The sequence below is a fragment of the Cuculus canorus genome, chromosome 6, assembly GCF_017976375.1.
Source record: "Cuculus canorus isolate bCucCan1 chromosome 6, bCucCan1.pri, whole genome shotgun sequence".
Taxonomy (NCBI): domain Eukaryota; kingdom Metazoa; phylum Chordata; class Aves; order Cuculiformes; family Cuculidae; genus Cuculus; species Cuculus canorus.
In genome coordinates, this window is record NC_071406.1 from 37,089,176 (window position 1) to 37,110,111 (window position 20,936).

Consider the following 20,936-nt stretch of genomic DNA (forward strand, 5'->3'; position numbering starts at 1 on the left):
CCACTTCGACGGGTCCCATCTGACTGGCTGGCATCTGTGTTCCAGCAACGTAACACAGCTCTGTGACCACATACCAGTTAATAAAGAGGACAGAGATTATTCTTTGAGAATGGATCACTCACGATTTATCCTCAGCCATGGGCTGTTATCATAGGCTAGATTATCTTCATGATAATGATTGGCAAGCCCATTAGGCAGGCTGGCTCTATTTAGTGGCCTCACAGACATCTTGGAGATCTCTGTTGGCTCCTCTTGACTTTGAAGCCTGTAAGGGAACTGCAAATAAAATGCCCTTTCTAATCTTGGTGGATTCCTAATCCAGTGTCTTTTCTGATGTCAGTATTTACCAGGATGCTTTCAAAGCTGGTTTCTGCCTCGAAACCTCACTTAAGGGTCTACACCCGTATCAGTTCAGGACCTTGATTTAGTTAGGTGACTCACTTTGAAGGCCCTCCAAAGCTCTGTTTGACAGCCAGCAGGAAAACTCTTTGATCTATTTGCGCAATGGTTTCTACAAGAGTTGAATGTAATCCTAACTCTGAAACCAAGCGCTTGGATCTAACCTAGCGTAACCCCACCTCTGCTCTGAAAGCATTCAGAGCTTCAGGCTGAACTCAGCCAGATTTAGTGGGATGTCCCTGCCCATGGCAGGGGGGTTGAAACTAGATGATCTGTAAGGTCCCTTCCAACTCAAACTATTCTTTGAAATCATAGCTCACCATTACTTTTGAAGCTCCTGTTTAGCCATGCTGATAGCTCACACATAACCAGCTTTCCTCCTGCTGTCACAAGCTTCCATAGCCACAAGGCTGACATTTAATTTGCTAATTAAGGAGCACTGGTTAGTCATGGACTTGGGACATGCTGAAAAAGCCAGCTCTCAAATGCTGATAACAACCTGCTTCTCCACAGACTGAGGCTTGTTCACATAGCATAGGACTAGAGGTTCTGGAGCAAGCTCATCATACTTGTCCTTCCAGTAGGAGCAGAAGAGCTCACGCATTCCCAAACTGGCAGGTTCCTTTAAAGAGAGGAAACGAGAATATGGGAAATTGCAGGCGTGTTGGCTTCGTGACAGATTAAATAATGAGAAGGGTTTAGATTCATCAATAAAATGATATATTAAAGTACAATGACAGTCAGCCTGGTGTAGTGAGGTTGATCGGCTTTTGAACCTGGTAAGGTTCAGGTAAGGTTAAAAGTCTGTCTGAGAAAGGCAAGTGCCTTTGGTCGATGCTATCTGTTGTTTTTTGAGGTGATCTATACAACGGTAGAGCCTTTGCAGGGTAAAGCTTTCAGCTTGTGTGTCTTCACATGCAAGTTTAGCAGTGTCATAAATATTTATGTATTATTAACAAATCAATCCTATGGCATCACCCAAATAACTGTGATTATGATGACCATTTAAAAATTCCAGTTGGTTTAAATAACAGTTTGGCTTTGTGTTTTGAATTGCTTCTACATGAAAAGTAAATACTGAGCAAAACAAGTGTGTAAAAGTTGTCTCTCAGGTTCTGTTGGCTAAATTGACAGAAGTCTTGCAGCAGATTGTGCTAGATGGGACAGTACAGCTCCTGATGGCTGGAACTGGAAATCTTGGTTGCTGAGTTTTGAATCGTTCCCAACTCTAAAGAAGTTAAACCAAGGGAAAAAATGCAGACAGGAAAGGAAATATATATATACACACATATATATATTCTTCTACAGAAATAGAAGCATAGCAAGGACCTTGGTGGCAATTCAGCCCGCTCTGCGTCAGTGAATCATCTACGACCAGATGATATGGAGCTACTGGTGATTATTCTTTTGAAGCTTCTCAAACAGTTTCCATCACTGCCTGCAAGCCCTGTAGGGAACCGTACAATGACACTCTGAGCTAAACAGAAAGTTGACTTTAGAAGGACCAGAGTGAGGCAGATCTCAAGTTTGAAACTTGCCCTAAACTCGTAGCTTTGGAATAAATATAGCAAGCTGTTTAGATGTCAATCATTCATAAATCATCAAGCAAATAGTAATTGTGTGCTTTACAAGCAGTTGTTAGCCTGATTCTTCCTTTCATTTGGCCGCACCTGCGGGACCGGTGCCGTTACCAACAAAGCCTGTATTTCCACTTTGCTGCAGTGCTTGCTGCCAGACAGGTGAGCCTGGATTGCACAGCGCAGGGGTTTTTATGAGCTACTACACAAACCACCTTCCCACCAAAACCCGATGCATATCCCTGCAGTTTCTACATGGACTTGCAGCGTAAGTAGTATGAGAAAATGAGTTTTACCCCGCCGCCACTGAAGGCGATGACAAAACTGACTGCTCAAGTGCATGCATTCACGCTAACCGAGTCCAATCTCAGTGACATCTGCTTTCTGTCACTGCGATTTCTCCATGCACAGACAGTAAAGGTTTCTGAGGGTTTTTTTATGTGTTTTCTAGGAAAACTAACTTTTTGGCTCTACCAAATCTTCCCTAGATGTGCACACATTCTCTTTCCAACAAGCATGAAATGTTTGAAAGCAAGAGGAGCAAATGCACGTTCTGTAGTTCTGAAGTTGGCACTGGTCCTGATGCTCAGATGCTGCCAGTTATGCCATCAGCAGCTTTTTGTGTCGGTGTGGGCAGGAATGTCTTCTGTCATGGAGTCTGGGACTCGCCTCTTGTGTCTTTCTCCAAGGTCTTGGTACCTTGCTGGTACCTTTGCTGAAATCCCTGTGGAGGTTGGTGTGGGATGCTCCGTACCTGGAAAAGGAGATGATTTTTTGTTTCACTGTTTAAACGGACACTGTCAGCAGCCTGTGACACAGCCATAACTCAGCTCATTTTCTGTGCAGCGCTAGGCCTCCATGGCTGCATGGTGGTAACAACTCCTTGTACCACAAATCCTTGTTTACTGTTATCGCTCTTTTCCCTGTTCTGATATTCAATATGTTTTCCAGAAACGCATCTAACTCAGGACCTTTTGCATTAAAAGAAATTGCAGCAACCAGAGGTGCTTGTGACACCAGGACCTTGTGAACAACCTGGTGGCTTGTGTGCCACCCCCACAAAGGGGAGAGTCAGTTGTGTTTCCCTTCTGTGCCTCAGCCTGAACCATCTGGAGAGTGGCGACGGCTGCTTCCATGGTGAAAACCTCATCAGTCATTACAGGGAGCGTGAAAGTTCTCCACTGAGCTCTGCAAGCACAAATGTTGTTAAACCCAAGAGACTTTGACTCCACTGTAACCCATGGCTTCTCTACTAATTCCAGAGGAAGACTGGGTTATCAGATCACAGCTTATTCAATACGATGCACAAATCTCCCAATGAACCATCATCGTGTCGATATTATTCCACTTGCTCAGCTATAAATAAATTAAAAATCCTGTGACTGTTAGTGTTTGAAACTTCCAGGAGACTGGATATGGCTGAAACACCATTGAATTTAGAATTAAAAATCGGCTGCTGTTGTTTCAGCTGTACATGAGAAACAAAAACATTGCCCTCAGCCAAGAGAGGTTCAGACTGGATATTAGGAAAAAGGTCTTCACTGACAGAGTGGTGAAGCCCTGGCAGAGGCTGCTCAGGGCAGTGGAGGAGTCTCAGTCCCTGGAGGGGTTCAAAAAGCATGTAGATGTGGCACTTGGGGACACAGTTTAGCAGGCATGTTGGGGTTGAGCTGATGGATGGACTGGATGAGCTTAGAAGCCTTTTCCAACCTTAACAATTCTATGACTCTAACATTTGTTCTTATTTTGCAGTGCAACTACATGGAAAACACCTTTATTGCAGCTAGAAATGTTATATTTGATATTTGTAAAAGATGAATTAGTAATAGAAGGACGAAGCTTTATGTAAAAACATTAGTGTAGATACTGTCCATTAAATCCTCCAAAATTCCATAGCACTTTGTGCTTTACAAATTCAAAGACGGATTGGTTGTTTCTAATGCTTCCCATAGACTCCAGCAGGGAAAGGTCAGAGCTGAGCTGATTAATCATCGCAGCATTGTTGCTAGGTATTCCCTATTTTCTTGGACAGAAAGCTGTGGCAGAAAATCATCTCAGAGGCCAGAGGATGAGTCAACCACAAGCTTATGGCTGGAACTCCAAGTTCCTGCTTCCCAGTTTCATCCTGAATCATAAATTCCCTGGGAGCTGCCAAAGCCAAGCGGTCAGAAACAATTTAATTACACTAAGACTTCTCACATTCTTTTCTGTCCTTCCTAAAACTTCTACATTTAAAACTGTTAAGAGACAGAGATTGCCTGATTCCCAATGGGAATGTGCAAGCTGGAGATCAGAGGGAAGCATTCCTGTGCCAAGGAGGACAGGATGGCAATGCCATTGCACAAATGGGACGGGGTGGGCAATTCCTGAGCTCATCTCCCCCAAAACACACCAGGAGACCCTGGTAAGAGGTTGTAGTGAGGGGTAGCTTTGGTGGGAGCCCAGCGCTGTGATTTCCAGCAAGGGAATCATGGAATGGTTTGGTTTGGAAGAGACCTCAAAGCCCATCCAGTTCCACCCCTGCCATAGGCAGGGACACCTCCCACTGGATCAGGGGCTCCAAGCCTCATCCAACCTGGCCTTGAACCCCACCAGGGATGGGGCAGCCACCACTGCTCTGGGCAACCTGGGCCAGTGTCTCACCACCCTCATTGTGAAGAAATTCCTCCTTATGTCTGGTCTAAATCTGCCCCTCTCCAGTTTATGCCCACTGCCCCTCGTCCTATCACAAGCCTTTATAAACAGTCCCTTTCTTGTAGATCGTCCTTCAGGTACTGGAAGGTCGCTATAAGTTGTCGCAATAAGTTGTCCTTGGATCCTTCTCCAGACTGAACCACCTCTACTCTATCAGCCTGTGCTCCAGCCCTCGGATCATCTTTGTGGCCTCCTCTGGACCCGTTCTAACAGCTCCATCTCCTTCTTACATTGAGGATTCCAGAACTGGACACAATCCTCCAGATGAGGTCTCCCAAGAGAAGAACAGAGGGGCAGAATCCCCTCCCTCCCTGCTGGTCACGCTGCTTTGGATGCAGCCAGGACACAGGTGGCCTTCTGGTCTGTCAGTGCACGTTGCTGCCTCATCTATTGAACCCGTGGCTTGCCCCAATCCAGGCACAGGACTTTGCTCTTCGTTTTGTTGAACCTCATGAGGTTCTCACATCCCCACTTCTCTGGCCCTGCTGAGGGTGCACTCAACCAAGCTGTCACTATCTTTGATGAAAATATTAAACAGCACCGGTTCCAGTAGAGAACAAGAAAGTATGTTAAAATATTTTTTATTAATTCGTATGTGTTTATGGTGCCAACTGTATTGGTAATACTGTAGAACCACAGAATCGTAGAATAGTTTGGGTTGGAAGGGACCTTAAAGATCATCTAATTCCAACCCCCTGCCATGGGCAGGGACCTCCCACATACTGTAGGATGATGTGGGACAGTTTGGAGCTGCAAGAGAGCAGATTGAGATGAGGTTTTCGGCAGAAGTGTTTTCCTGTGAAGGCCGTGGTAGCCCTGTCAGACGCTGCCCATGTTGGAAAAACGGGGCGGGTGGACCCCTTTCTCCCTCCTCCTCTTGACCGGAAGGGGGAGTGCAGGAACATACACACACCCCCATAGCACGTGATGCACAGGGGGCGTTGAGCGCCTACACCACGTGACGCGCCATAGCGACGCCCCCGGCCGGAAGGGGGCGCGCGGGAGCAACACCCCATACCACGTGACGTGCAGGGGCGGGTATGCGCGGACATCACGTGACGCGCCATAGCCACGCCTACCGCCCTGCCGGAAGGGGGAGCGTGTGCACGCTCTATACCACGTGACGCGCAGGGGACGGCTAGCGCCGACATCACGTGACGTGCCGCGCGAGCCCCACCCCTACCCCCGCCGGTCGCTCCCCCTCCCTCCCGGCCGGAAGGGGGCGCGCGGGAGCAACCCCTACCACGTGACACTCGGGGCACACGGGCGCCGGCATCACGTGACGCGCCGTCGCCACGCCCACCCCCCGGCCGGAAGGGGGCGCGCTAGCGGCGCCCCACGTGACGCGCGGCGTCGTGGTCACGTGACGCGGAGGCAGCGGCCCTTGACGGGGGGGGAGGAGGAGGAGGAAGGGGCGGCAGCAGCAGCGGCAGCAGCAACGCCGGGGCCGGCGGCCTCGCCACGATGTCGCGGTCCGTGCTGCAGCCCAGCCAGCAGAAGCTGGCCGAGAAGCTCACCATCCTCAACGACCGCGGCGTGGGCATGCTCACCCGGCTCTACAACATCAAGAAGGTGCGGGGGAGGCGGGAGGGGAGGGGGGGATGAAGGATCCGCCCCGGCGCCGCCGCCAGCTCCTGGCCCGGGCCCTGCGAGCCACGGCAGCGCCGCTCCGCCCTGCCCGGGCCCCGAGATGGACGGGGAAGGGCAGCGGGGCTTCCCCCCGCTCGGGCTAGGCTGGGGCCCGGGGGGGATCGGCGGGTATGGAGAAGGGAAGGGTGCGGAGAGAGCTTGGAGCTGCGTGGCAGGGCTGGAAGGGGTGCGGGAAAGCCGGGGAGGGGCCCTGGGGAAGGGAGCGCAGGGACAGGATACGCTCCCAGGATTGGAAGGGGCTGCAGGAATCTTAAAATCACCGAGTGGTTTGGTTGGGAAGGGAGCTCAAAGCCCATCCCGTTCCGCGGGCAGGGACATCTCCCACTGGATCAGGGGCTCCAAGCGCTATCCAATCTGGCCTTGGACACTTCCAGGGATGGGGCAGCCACCACTGCTCTGGGCAACCTGGGCCAGGGCCTCCCCACTCTCAGCGTGAAGGAAAGCTGGGGAGGGGCTCTTGGTGAAGCAGTGCTGCTGGAGGAGGGGAATGGTTTTAAGCTGCAAGAGAGGAGATTAAGATGACGTCCTAGAAAGAAATGTTTTCCTGTGAGTGAGTGGAGGCCCAGGCCCAGGTTGCCCAGAGCAGTGGTGGCTGCCCCATCCCTGGAGGGGTTCAAGACCAGGTTGGATGGGACTTGGAGCCCCTCATCCAGTGGGAGGTGTCCCAGAGGGTGGAACTGGATGGGCTTTGAGGTCCCTGCCAACCCAAACCATTCCATGATTCTGTGATTCTAAGTTTGATTGCTGTGAGTTGGAGGCGTGTGGTTGCTTAGCAGCTCCCAGTGTGAGATGGAGCCGATGGCTGGAGCTGCCGTGGGCGCTGCAGTCCCTTCCCAAAGGGGAACAAACCAGTGTCCGTGCAGGTGAGGTGGGGTGGGAGTGGCAGAGTTGACTGCAGGTTCTGCCTCCCTGCTTTCTCAACTTTCATTCTGGAGGAAATCTTTGTGCTTTCCTGTGTGGGAGAATGCAATTCATGGCCATCACCAGGCCTTTGTGTGTCTCTGCACCAGTTAGTTTTCGTCATCTGTGTTGAGTGCATATGATGCATCATCCGAGCACATACTCCGAGCTCAGTCCCCTTCCAGTAGCCACTGTTCCTTAGGGATTTGCTGATTTACCTTGGACGTGGTTGTTCCTAGAGGAGTTTCCTACAACATCCAAGTTGATTACAACATCCAAGCCATGAGCACATTTCTGCAAGCTAAAGGTTTTAACATTCTTATGCTTTTTGCACACTTGATTCAGCAATAACAAGGGGAGTTTAGGAGTTCTTGCTCCATCACTCCAGCTTTGGAAGCTGAGTTTCTGGCAGGAGGGCTCCTGCCTGATGGATCTGAGCGGAAGGATGTGTTCTATCAAATTGTTTTGCTTGTGTGAGACACTGGCACTCAGAAGGAGAGTAAAGGTTGCTCAGCTATACCGAGTGCAGCGTTGATTTGAATTAAGGTGAAAAAAACAAATAACTGCAGCATTCTAAATTCAGTGTTTATCCAGAGCCATGTCAGTAGCTGGTGTGCACTTAAGTGTTTCTGCAGACCTTCACTGGCATAAACAAAGCGTTTTAACTTAATTACTGCCAATTCCTGCCTTTCCGAAATAGAAGTGAGGTTTCTTTTAGTTTCCAGTGTTGTTTGTTGGAAAATTTCTTTAACTTAATAGTTGTAGCAGTGCAATCACAGTTTACCCCAGGACAGAAATTCCCTGTTCATGAGGAAAAGCATCAGAATGGGGAAATCATTTGTGTGCGATTGTTATGCTTTGAGAGAGCTGTACCAGGAGGAAAACAGGGGAGGGGAATTTTGATTGAGTGTGGCCCTGCTTTGGGGGGAGAAGGCAGGAAACCAGGCAGGAAAAATGAATCCTTGTTTTGGCACACAGCTATGTCGTGACTGTTGTGCGTGCAGAATCTGTGTTCATTGCCGGTGTTGGGATCTGGGTTTGCTTGCTCACAGTCTGGTGACTACAGACATGTTTCTATGGGCAAGCTGAGGTGGCTCCAAATCCTGAGTGTGTTTGCCCATCTGGCAGTAGCTCCTGCCATTCCTTGCGCGAGTGAAGTGATGCGATTGGAGTGGTTCTCAGTCGGGGAGCATCAGCATTGGAGGTGACACCAGTTTTTCCTGCGAATGCCATGGACTCAGTCCAAGGTCACATAGCTCTTGCATACAGGGAGAGTGGAGGCACATCCAGGCTTGGTTATTGTGTGGAGTTTTGCAAACCTGGAGATGCCCAGACACCATTTGATGTGTTCATACAGCTATTTGTGATTCAAATACCTGTTTTCTTCAGCTGCAGTCAGCCCTGTTTGACAGTGGGAACCGGCCAGGTCTGTTGATAAGCCCCAGAAGTCTCGGGGTCAATTGCTGTGTTTAGTTGTGGGTCTCTCTCCAGCCCAGATGCAGCATCACTGGCTGCTTGGAGCTCTTTATTTTGCTTGATTTCTTTTCTTTATCTATTTTTCCCCTCTCTGAAAACAGTTGATGCCAAAACTACTGTTTGATCTCATAGCTTCCCCCATTGAAGATGGTTTTGAAACTCCAGTTATTAGAGAGAACCACACAATATGTGGTATTGCGGTCAGAGGAAGTGGTTAGGACTCTTTTTTAATAAGAGGAAGTGAGAGGTGAAGTATTTGTAGCTGCCTCACAGATTGCTGTCGAGGCTGTCTAGGGAGCAGAGATTTTAAAGGATTAAGAATTTTCTCAGCTCTTTGAAACAAAGCAGTAAAATTTTACTGCCCAAGGAGTTACCAAAGTTGCTAAAAGCAGTTAGAAACTTGATATTCATCCTTCATCTTCTGTATTGATGTCATCCTGCTTATAGCTGATAATTGTTCAGCGTTTCCTGTCATGATCTTCTGAAATAGTTTAATGTTTGTTGGGTTTCAGGTAGAAACCAATGGGTGATGGGGTTTTTTTTTTTTTTAACATTGGTCCACGAGAGCGATGTGGAAAACAAGTTGCCAAAGTGATAGTGGGTGATAAGGCAGAACTCGGGTTTGATGTGTGTGGAGGTGGATTTTGTTGTTGTTTGAAGGATGGCCCTTGCCTGCTGTGATTGGATGAGACCAGTATTACTCCTGACCCTGGAAGTGATGCTGTTGCCGTTTCTCTTCTGATTTGTTCCTTCTGCTTTTTGAGATGTTATCCTCAGTAAGCCAGGCTTTGCTATTTAACTGTCTTTTGGTGTAACTTGCCTCCCTCAAAACTTCAATAAATCAACAGTAGCAGGGGCTTCCATGCCATCCTGGCTCAGGTGAAGTTGGAATTGTGTGGTTGCCTTTCGGATCAGGCTGCAATGCTGTTGGTAAGCTTTGTGTTGTGCTGCCAGTACTGTCCCATAGGTGTCTTATTCACCAGTGGCGGCGGAGCAGTCAGTTTGTTTTCCATGAGTCTGTTTTGTTTATAAAGCACTGGGATACCGGGAAGTATTTGCAATAAGAGATTTCATCTTAAATACCTCAAGTGTGTAGATGCAGCCAGAGGAAATGGAGAGAGTGTGATTTGTGATGGATGTCAAAGTGGTGCTACTGTCAACAGAACTGCTGGGGAGAACAGCTAGGCTTCTGAATTATTTAGAGTCTGTGTTATTCAGACAGGCTCGGTCTGTTATTTAGCATTAATTGTTGAGCCAGCAATGTTTTGCTGTTCTTCATGGCACAGGTTTTGTGTTTGCTTGCAAAATGTTTTCTTAAAATGTCACTAACAAAACAAATTCCTTTGACTTTACCAACTCTGATGATTACTTAGGATCTGAGAAATGGGAATCTTAAAGTGATTCTTAGATGCGAACTGCATACGTTGCCAAACTTGAGTAAGAGATAAGGACCAGAATAAATGTTTGCAGGGGCTTCAGTTGACTTCATATTCACCGTTCCAAGCCAAAACTGTGGTCCCAGTCCCACTGTGAGCACCGCATAGCTTAGTATGAAGCTGGACTTAAAGTCATCTAGGAGGTGATTAATTGCCAGTTAGTTTCTCAAAGTGCAATAGTGGGAATATTGGATTTTTACCTGTACTGGGGATGTTGCTTGTTAGCAATTTTAAGGACCGAGTGCTGATTTTCCCTGTTTGTGTTCTCTTCTGCAGCAGTTAAAGCCCACACTCTTTTCCAAAAAGCAGGAGAAAGCATCTGCTGGCAGGGAGTGAGGAGGAGTGCATCAAGTCTCCTGTGGTAAAACAGGGACAGGCTGACCAGATCAGCTGAAGCTGAACAGTGATCAAATCCTACTCTACCAGCCTTTTGCGCTGCCAGTGATAGTGGGCTGAAGAGAAAGATCCCCAAAGCTCCAAAACTAGACTGGAGAGGAGCTGCCAAAGCGGAAGCATTGCAGGGGGCAGCTGTAGAAGGCAGCTGATAGAACTGGTCGATCGAGGGTACTGTTTAGGTCGGGTACTGGAGTGATCCTGCGGGAAAGATCAGGAGGGATCCCAGGTGACTGATACGGGGAGGTTTCCAGTCTGGGGAGCTGCAGTGTTTGGAAGGGTGTAGGGTTAGATTGCCCTTCTGACACTGACCTCTGCGCTGGGGTGCCAAGCTTTGGGCTGAGGGGAAAAAGCTCACAAAGAATCTCATTTTGAATTGTAATCTTGGTGTTGGGAAGAACAGACGATGTCTTCAGGTCATCAGGAGGTGTCATAGGGTAGGGCAGTGTGGCTTCCAGTGCTTGGTAGATGCCAGCAGTGCTTTAGGCGTTAAGATGTCAGTACATGTCGTTATGTTTGTGCCTGTGTGGAGGAATGGCTCCGGGTACTGTCCTGGTGATCAGAGGAGGAGGAAGCCCCAAACAAACTCACAGTTGGTGCTGGCAATAAAAATAAATAAACAAATTCCTTTGCTCAGGAAGCAAACACAAACTAATGGGGCCAGTCACATTGGAGTTTTTTACTGGGAGAAGCAACAACTAATTTTGTAAAGAAACGAGGCTTTCTTGTACAATACGGAAATATCCCATGGTATCTTCTAAAATACTGAGAAAGCCAGGTGGGTTCATCCTTTTGCATCGGTGTGGATGCCAAGAATCTACACCCGTGCAAGTGATCAGAATGGTCTTGCGTTTTTCTTTGTTCACAAATCCGAGTTACCTGCTGCCTCCCGAGTTCCTCTTCGTTTGCTGTGTGTCAACACAGACATGCTCAGCTTGGGTTGCATGAGGTTTTTAAAACTGTAGAGGCGATAGAGCTAAAGAGTCCCAGCAGTTCCACTTCAGGTTTGGCACAGACAGGGAATTCCCACTGCCTTTCTTCTGTGAAGACGTTGCTTTATAAACTACGTTTAGGAAAAGTTTTGTGGCTATGAACTTCTCTTCTTTTTTTTTTCTTGCTCTTTCACTGCCCTGTGTTTGATCAACAGAACAAATTGCTTGCTTAGGTGCTCCAAACCCAAGATAAGGGCCATTTACCAACACAGGTAATGTTGAACCAAATGTGGCTCTTTCATCGGCGAGGTGGCAGGCCACTCTGTGTGGGCAGCTTAGGAGATGGGTTACACGTAGACCTCTGCTGACATTGCCTTGTCTGATTGTTCTCATGAACAATCTAAGGAAGTACGGTCTGGATGAAGTTGCAACGATGAAAGCAGCTGGATAACCACATGGGAACGGTGACAAAGACCTCTGTGTCCGTCAGGGGCTCTCTGTGTGTCTCATACCTCTGGTTCAGTCCTTCTTTGCGTTAGCAGATGATGACTGCAGTGTGCTTATTAAATCAGTGGGTGGTAGGAAACCAGGAGAAGCTACAGAAATAATGAAGAACCTAATTGGAATTCAGTTTGAGCATAACTAATGGCAGGTATGGTCTAACAGACGGGGAGGTGGTTGGGCAAGGTTGATCATCAGCTGGATTGCGTGTAAAATTGTTTCTTCAAATTACACATGAATTTCCATTTTAATGGGTTGGAACTCTGAACAGAGATATGGCGAAGGTTTAAAATATATGCTTTGGGAGTCAGGAGACACTGAGTAGCAAGTAGCATGCAAGGAAGATGTCTTGCTTAGCTCCAGGAAGCGTTGGGCTGACCTTTAATTTTAATTTTGAATTGGTATTAAATTTAAAATGCAATGTGAAAAGCACTGAGATAGCAATTCAGCAGGAAACAGCCAGGAGAGGTGAGGGACACACCAGGGTGAACTCTAGTTTGGCTGCAAAAAATCAGGGAGGTGGTGAGATTTGATAGACGGGTGTGCAAGGTGGTGCAAAGGCCATGATCCTTTTGCTCTACAGGGCATGCACCAAGACTTGCCCAAAATATACCTGATTTGACACGCTTTTCCAGAAGGATGTGGACAAATGGAGAAAGGCCAGAGCAAAACAATCAGCCCAATCAATGGTGCCAAGAATTTGATTCATTAAGAGAATTGGAAGGTTTTTGAAAGTAAGCTGATCTGACTCATTTGTTGTAAGTATTTAGTCCTGCAGTAGAGGGAAGTTGTTTGTCCAGCTCAGCGTGGCCACAGAGAACACGAAATGATGGGTTACGCTATAGCAAGAAGAGTTCTGTTTAGATCTGAGAACTTTGTAATGAAAAAGATCATTAAGTATTGGGAAAGATTGTGAGAAAGTTTTTGAACGTAGCTGATGGGAGAGCCGTGAGTGCAGATTTGGCAGGCATCTCCCAGGAGCAGTGCAGACAGAGCTGATGTTGAGGCTCTGGAGCGTGTCCGGAGAAGAGCAACGAAGCTGGGGAAGGGGCTGGAGAACAAGTCTTATGAGGAGCGGCTGAGGGACCTGGGCTGTTTGACCTGGAGAAGAGGAGGCTGAGGGGAGACCTTATTGCTCTCTGTAATTACCTGAAAGGAGGTTGTAGAGAGGAGGGAGCTGGGCTCTTCTCCCAAGTGACAGGTGCTAGGACAAAGGGGAATGGCCTCAAGCTGTGCCAGAAGAGGATCAGGCTGGACATCAGAGAAAAATTTTTCATAGGAAGGGTCATGGGGCCCTGGCAGAGGCTGCCCAGGGAGGGTGTGGAGTCACCATCCCTGGAGGTGTTTAAAAGACAGGTAGATGAGGTGCTCGGGGGCATGGTTTAGTGGTTGATAGGAATGGTTGGACTCAATGATCCTGGTGGTCTTTTCCGACCTAGTGATTCTTTGATTCTGTGGAACAGGGAAGGCAATTTCTTGAGATCCCTACTAGCCTTGTTTCTTCAGTTTCAGATAAATTTCCATTTCAGTGGGTTGGAGCTATGGAGATACACGAGGGTCTTGCTTAGCTCCAGGAAACACCGGGCTGACCATTAGCACCCTTAATTTTCATTTTTAATTGACATGAAAGTGCAGCACCTTTGAAAATTTTGAACCTTTATGCATGAAAAGGGAAAGAGCTGTTAAATTTCTAATAATTTTGCGCTCTGCCTTCGATACATCCAAGGCCTACAGAGACAGTCCAGAAATTCATTAGAGACTTTCTTCTGATTCCAAATCCTGGTTGGATCATGGGAACAATGCAGTTCTAGTTGAATCTGTTAACGTGGTTTATATGTCGAAATACAGCTTTTTCTTTTGTACTGGTATTATTTACGTAACTACAAACATCAGTAATGGAATTTCCTTGGTACACAGTTACCCAAGCGATACTGGGGCAGGACGGTGAAATTTTAGCTGTCAAAGGTATCAGACCGCTCTAATAACAAGTCCATGTGTGAGCAACTCATTCCTGTGTCTGCTTGCACAGCAGCTGAGAGGGACAGGGCTCCATTCACAACACTGATGTGGGTCCAGGCTGTTGAATAAGAAACACAGGCTGCTACGAGAGCTGAACCACAGCAAAGCACTTGTGGTTAACACCTGGTCGGAGAGCTGGGAACTGTTTCCTCGCCCGGTCACCATGCACAGCGGCTCTTTATTGATGATGCATCTCTCTCCTGCTCAGTAGTTTTGCCCTTTCACAATTAGAGATTGTCAAAATTAGAGCTGATTTTAAATGCAAGACAGAAATACAGAGTAAGTAATATATTTTATCCTACAGGAATCCAGAGTTAATGCTGATCCTGTCTCTCTCTGCATGGTACTTGGCCACGTATTACTCAATATAGGCTGCAGACCAGGCACCCAAACCTATTGGTGCATTTTGGGGTGAAGTCTTTAATGCCAGCAGCTCTTACAGAGGAGTAAGAACAGCTTTACCATGTGTGTCTGTCTTGCTGTAAGCTGTAAACAAAACGGGTAAGAGCTTTTCCCATTTTGTTAATGCAAGAAATCCAAGTGTATTTCCCTTTACTGATGGAATTTACTAACTCAGGGGATGGCATATTTTTTTACTGCTGTTGAAATTCTGTCCTCTTACGGATTAAATTAAAGGAGGTTTTAGTGCAGATTCATTTGTAAATGAAACGTGAAGGCAAGGTGTTTTGTTGACTACAACCATTTCAGTCTGTGTTGTCATAGCCCGGTGGAGCTGTGCTCAGCAATTTTAACTCTAGTCTGCACTAACAGTAAATCAAGGTCTCTTGAAGTAATAAAACCATGTTAAATTGCTGTAAAATAGGAGTTCTTTTATGATTATGTGCTGATGTTGGAGGTTTGGGGGATGAAAATAGGAAATTATTGATTCCCACGGCTCTGTTTCTGTTTTATTGGAAACAACCCTGCTTATGGTCTTTTGGAATAGGTTGGCCTTAGCAATAAAACAAAGGATGTAAAAGGTATTTCCATATTAAAGTTACAGATTTAGGCACTTTTTGTTCTTATCCTGCACCATGGGGTAAGTTATGCTTCCCAGTGTTCCTGCACGAGGACACGTGGCAGGCTTATGGGAAAGGCCTGAGCGAAGCTTAGGTGTTAAAGTGCAAGTTTGCACCCTGTGCACTGTGCTGTGGTGCTGGCTTTGGACAGTGATCATACCTGAACACAAACTTCCGTTCGTTCAGTTGGACATATGCAGTAATTTTGTTGATGAGTGGTTTTCTTCTCATATAACGCCTTCTGCCCTCAAGTGGGAGGCTTTAATTCTTGCAGTGATGGCTGTAACTGGACTGGGGCAAAGCTCTCTGCTGGATCTCTCTGTGGTGGTGGGTTCCAGGCGAGAGGCACGCGTACTGGGTTCGGGGCTCCTCATTAGAGGCTGCTTACCTTAAGTGTAGACCTTAAGCAGGTTCTTGTTGGGTGTGTTCTTGTTGGTCACTTCTGAATGAATACAACCTGGACAGTAGAGCTGTGTAGTGTTCTTAAGTTTCAAAATGAAAATGGGGTAAAGGACCTCAGTATGTCAAATGAAGACTAGAGTCTGAATTGTGTTATTAATAATCTAGTTATCTCGGTTATTAGAGTGGGTAGGAAAAGGCTGCTTTAATTCAGAGCGCATGGCATTGTGCAACACCTCTGAACAGCACAGGTAGTCTGACCTCTCTGGAGTTGGACCTGCACGTCTGATAGCAAGTGAGGATTCTGAATAGCATCTCTCTCGGCTCAGGAAATGCTGAGCTGGATGCACGCAGTCAGATCAGGGAAATACATTCTCTTCCTTGAGAGCTTATCATAGTAGGGTGCCATTCTGAAGAAATGGTGTGTAACTGGATAGAAATCCAGGGCCTGAGTCCGCTTTAATTGTTTTTAATTGCTTAGATTAGTCTCTAACGGTAGCTTTGCATCTTCTTTAGCGGAACTGCCTGACAGCTGTTTAGTGATGTAAAAAGGAATTTAGAGGTGGCTGCTGGGAGATTCTTTCAGTGTAATATTTCAGGGCTAAAGCAGCTGGAATCCCAGAGCTCCAGAGCTGCATGCAATGAATGCTGCACTAAGGAGAATGTTTTGAATTCTTGAATTTCTTTTTAGTGCTCAAAAAATGCAGCCATTCTGTGTGTGGGGAGGGGTTAGTGAGTTTCTTTTTTTAAAGAAGATAAGTGAAGGAAGATTATGGGGGGGGGGGGAAGGGGTCTCTGGGGCTGATTGAGAAAGGGCTCCTGCATTTGACTCGCTCTCAAAACTGTTTGTGTGCTAGGGAGCTGCATATGGCACAGGGATCTCTATGTTGTGCTTTGTTACAGTCCTGACAAGGGATTTATATTGACTGATGCAACCATCAAAAGCAAATCCTGCATTTTTCTTATCTGTGTTCGAAGACCATTGCCCTCAACACCTGTGTTCTTCCTACAGTGCAAAATTGTGCTTGTGTGCCCTATCACACTTCCACGCTTGTCAAAGTGGTGGGATTTGGGTCTGTATTTTCATTCTTTTATGCTCTGTAAAGTTTCATAGAGCTTGAGCTTCCTGAGTCTGCCAGTGTAGGAGATGTTTAGTTTACGTACAATGTTTGATGTGTGATGCTGAGTGCAGGTAACGGCATGGATGTAGCTATTGGTGGAGCAAGAGGTGCTAATCAAATAAGATCAGTTCTTGGAAGGGAGTTGGGCTGCTGCAGAGTATGGGAGAGGGAAGATGGCACTGAACCACTTGTTCAGTGCTGTCTGTGCTCCTCTTTCTGTTCAGTCTGCATAGGTAGGCTGGTACAGCTTTTTCGAAGCTGGAATTTGGAAAAGCAGGAAGGATATCTTTAGTCTTTTCTATCTTACAGCAATATTTTCTTATCTATGGATCAATCTTTCATATTAGAAGGAAGAGTTAGAGCTGCTTCAGGTGTGCTCTTAGTAACCAACTCATGGGAAGGAGCAAAGCTCTCCTGCATATTTGGCTTTATTGAGGGGCTGCCAGTTAGGCTGAGGCTAACATTCCTCATCCTTGGGAACAGAGTTGCTGAAGGCACGCGAGGATGTGCATGTCGGTGTGTGTGCAGACATTGGATTCCATGCAGTGATATGTGTGCAAGGGTTTGGGTAGAAGGGAATTTTCAGTAAACATTCCAGAGAGCTGATTTATAGGAGGGAAAACATCTGTTGCTGGGAAAAATCTGGAGTGTGTGTGGAAGTGGTGTTTGAGTTCGGGACGAGTGATGTAAGTCACCAGTGGCAGATTTCTTGTCTCCAGTCTAACAGCAACCGTGCTGGAATTCAGCTGCCATCAATCTATGTTGTGCATTAAGCTGTTTTCTTAGTTTGTAATCCCGCTTTTAGTAGTGGAAGTGTTCTAATGAGCCGCAAGGACAGCAAGCTGGCACAGTCGGACCCAGGTTCTGCCAAAACCGTAACATCCAGTTAATTAAGACTTTTCATCAATTTGAAGCACACATTGTTTAAGCTTTTGACGCCTGTTCACAGTATGATTTTTCACTTCTGAAACTGTGTAAAGCCTTTAGAGTTTGTACAGAATAGAACTGTAACACACAATGTTTGCTTGCTCTGAGAATATCGAAGCAACTGGTTAATATCCAACTAAAACTATGGATGTTGCTGGATTCATTTTCATTCCGAGTTCTTCCTGTAGCGTTATAGATGTGATGTTTTAATAATGGTTAGTATTTTTGTGGGAAACACGGCAAACATGAGCGTTCCGTTGCGAGAGCAGTACATTAGCATGTGTCGTTATGGTCATGTACTGCCGGCAGGAGGTTTAGAAACTGATAATAATGACTCTTTTGTTTTTTTTCTTGGCTACCGTTTCTTTTTCAGGTATGTAAAACTTCACTGAGTTTCTCTCCTCCTTCCCCCCCGTAGTTGCATGTGGTGTTTGTTTAACTCCTTTTTTCTCTCCCTACCCAAACTTAGTTTGGAAATGCTGTTAGAAGTTCCCTGTCTGGGTGTATGCGCAGCACTGTGCACAACAGTAAAACCCTAATAAGTACATGTGAAGTTGTTTGTGAGTGTCAGAATAATCACCGTGCAGTAGAAAGTGTGCTGCCTAGAGTAACATGGTCCTAATGTTCTCTCGGATGTAGGTAATAGCGTATTAGCTCACGTAAATGTAACTTATTTTAGAATTTAAGAGCAATCTGTTTATATGTAATTTTTCTCTCTTTTTATTACACTGCTTTCCCAGCAAGGACAAGTTTGGAAGGTTTGCAAAGCTTTTCACCTTCCCTTTGCCCGCTTGCCCGCTTTCAGACTCGGTCTCATACTCCATGACTTCTGTCTCTGCAGTCCACAACTCGGTCATAGAAATCAGTGTGGAAGTTTTTAATGAGCTGCCATTCGAGTTCACTGTGTCGCGTACAAACGCCTAGCATGGAATTTAGTTTTGCATGAGACACGAAACTCCTTTGCAAATCCCTGTGAGAACCATAAAACTAAATGAATCTTTGAGAGAAAGTTCAAATTGAGCACAAGTTTTGTCATGTAAGTAACGCTGCTTTCAGTGTGTTTCTCCGAACTGAGCGGTTCCGCATGGCTCGCTAGTCAGGGTAGCGGAGAAGGCGCGTGTCCGACAGCATGCACGGTAGCCGTAGGTGCTTCATCAGGCGTTTCTTCACAGGATGTATCTGTGTAAGTTACCCACAAGGCCTAACACTTAGCTGCGACTTCCGTGCAGATCAAAATTTAATGACACTTCTTGATTGGCGCTTTCAAAGCGCAGCCTGTGCTGTTGCAGGAGTAGACAATGGGCAACCCTCGAGTCCTCAATCAAAGGCAATAGGATCCTTTGGGCACGTACTGGCTGGCTTATTCGGGGGGAGAAATTGTCTTGCAGTTAAGGATTTAAAGAGAAACTAAGTGCAGATTGGTGGTGGGTGGGGCTGTTAGTCCTGTCTCACAAAAGGGTAGCTTAAACATTCCAGATGCCCAGCACTGTCCTCCACAGATGATACCCCGACTGGGTGTTCTAACTCCAGATGAATACAACACTACCTCAGACCACGAATAGTGTTAAAAGGCAACTGGTTTTTTTCTCCTTCTTTTAGGATTGAGTTTTTCCCCTCACTGCTGCTCTGCACTAACTGCTTTGATACTTCCATGCATCTTTTTCAGTAGAAGAGCATCTCTGTACTGTTTCCCATTGCATATTCCAGCTGTGACAGTCCCTGCACTTTGCCTTTCATTTTATCACCTGCTCACTTAAAAGCAAGCAAACAAAAGAATCTTTCTAGTTTGTCTTCAGATTTGCAACTCTCACTTCGCTTTAGGTGGATGATTGTGTTTTTGCTTCATTTGTTGTTGTGTTTTTTTATAGGCATGCGGTGACCCCAAAGCCAAACCATCCTATCTTATTGACAAAAACCTGGAATCTGCTGTCAAATTCATAGTCAGGAAGTTCCCAGCAGTAGAAACTCGCAACAACAACGTAAGTAACCCAGTGACTGCCTAAGTATTTTTCTCAATACCCTTCAGCACTTGTTGCGCAAAACTGGGAGGTTTTATGTGTTCTTATCGAGTATCTGACACTGAGGGTTGTGGTTGGAATGCAGTTGTTGATTTATATGTCTGATGGATGCTTTAGAGAGAACAATCTCCAAAGAGAGAATAGTGTACTGTAGTTCTGGATTGGTTTTGTGAGGGTAGGACACTTTCTGGTCTTCTTTTTGTCTGCCCTTTTCTCTTCCATGTCAAAGAGTTGTCAGTGGGAAGTAGGCCTTGAAAAAAACATGTCCTGCTTTAACAGCAGAAATTCCTTGTGGCCAGACTGATTGTAGAAGGTGGAAGCTGTGCAACTTTGTGACGAGACCTGACTAGCAGGTCAATAGAAGTCTGCAAAGTGGGAAAGCCTGTTACAGGTGCCTTTGCCCGTGGGATAGGTCCTGGAGGGCAGAAAGAGTGCTTTAGTGCCTAATGAGAAACCTTGTGAAATACAAAAATGTAACTGTTTCCTCTTCAGGCATAGTGAGTTCAGTTCCAGCAGGAAATAATTTTTCAGTATTAATCCAGTATTGCTGAGTTTGGCGTTGTAGCCTTTCAGAGGTAATTGAGGTGATGAGATGATGGGTGTTCTGGCAGGTGTTGTGTGCTCATTTCTCTGTCTCAATTTGCAAGTCATGGGGGAGATTGTTGGTTTACCTGCTTACATTTCTTTCCAAAGGTGGATAGTGGAGGTAGGTGTTGGGTTTGCATGTTCCTGCATGCAGCTACTTGCATGTGTGCTTGAGAGGTCTAGGCTTGCTTCGAGCATTCCAGTTCCTGCAGAATGGTAGCGGGAGCGGCAGAGGGAAGAATTGGTTTCTTTTACAGTGCCATCTAGGATTTCTCTGCAGTGTCTGCAGTTAAACCAATGAAAAACAAAATGAGAAAAACTCTCCGTTATGGAGGAAACAATTCCAGGAGCAACGTGCTTGCTTTCTTCAAAATGTATACATGCTTTGTACTGTTTTGCTCACCTTTGCACCAAATTTGATTGTGTTGGTAACAAATACAGCAAATTCTTTATCAGATTTTTATGTAAAAGCAGTAAACCCTTAAAACATTTGGTAAATGCTTCTGTATTCTCCACACTTCAGTGGCACATCTGCTATTAAAAGTGCAAGATTCTGTACACAGGATCTGTTTAATGGAGTTGCATGTATGCCCTGTGTGTCTGCCGGCTGTCGACTGTGAATTCGGAGCTTCACTAATGACAGCTACTTCAGGATTTGCTACTGTAGAGTTTATGGAAAGAGATCAAAGCTAACTTGATGTATTTTGACAATCACAGTTTCTAAAATAAGACACACTTGCAATGTTTTGTCACTGCCTTGTGTTTGTTTATCGTGAGGCAGCCAGGCCTGTGTTTATGAAGTGTGGCTCTCGGGAGCCTCCCCCATGTGTGAGCACGGTTGGAAGCAGGGATTTGGAGTTGTCCCTCCCTGCGGCCAGTGCTGGTGGCTG

The 20,936-nt window shown here is 46.3% G+C and overlaps 1 protein-coding gene across 4 annotated transcripts in view; it reads left to right on the top strand.

Annotated features, from left to right (window-relative positions):
* Nucleotides 1-6,051: 6,051 nt before the first annotated feature.
* NCKAP1 (NCK associated protein 1) overlaps nt 6,052-20,936 on the top strand; it is a 60,339-nt gene continuing 45,454 nt past the window's right edge. For 2 of the 4 annotated variants that reach the window (XM_054069707.1, XM_054069708.1), the window contains exons 1-3: nt 6,052-6,242; nt 18,184-18,201; nt 19,312-19,422. In XM_054069707.1, coding sequence (XP_053925682.1) covers nt 6,135-6,242; nt 18,184-18,201; nt 19,312-19,422 — 237 coding nt within the window. In that variant the 5' untranslated portion in view covers nt 6,052-6,134. The remainder of the gene's footprint in view (nt 6,243-18,183; nt 18,202-19,311; nt 19,423-20,936) is intronic. The other 2 variants (XM_054069709.1, XM_054069710.1) reach the window with 1 other exon arrangement.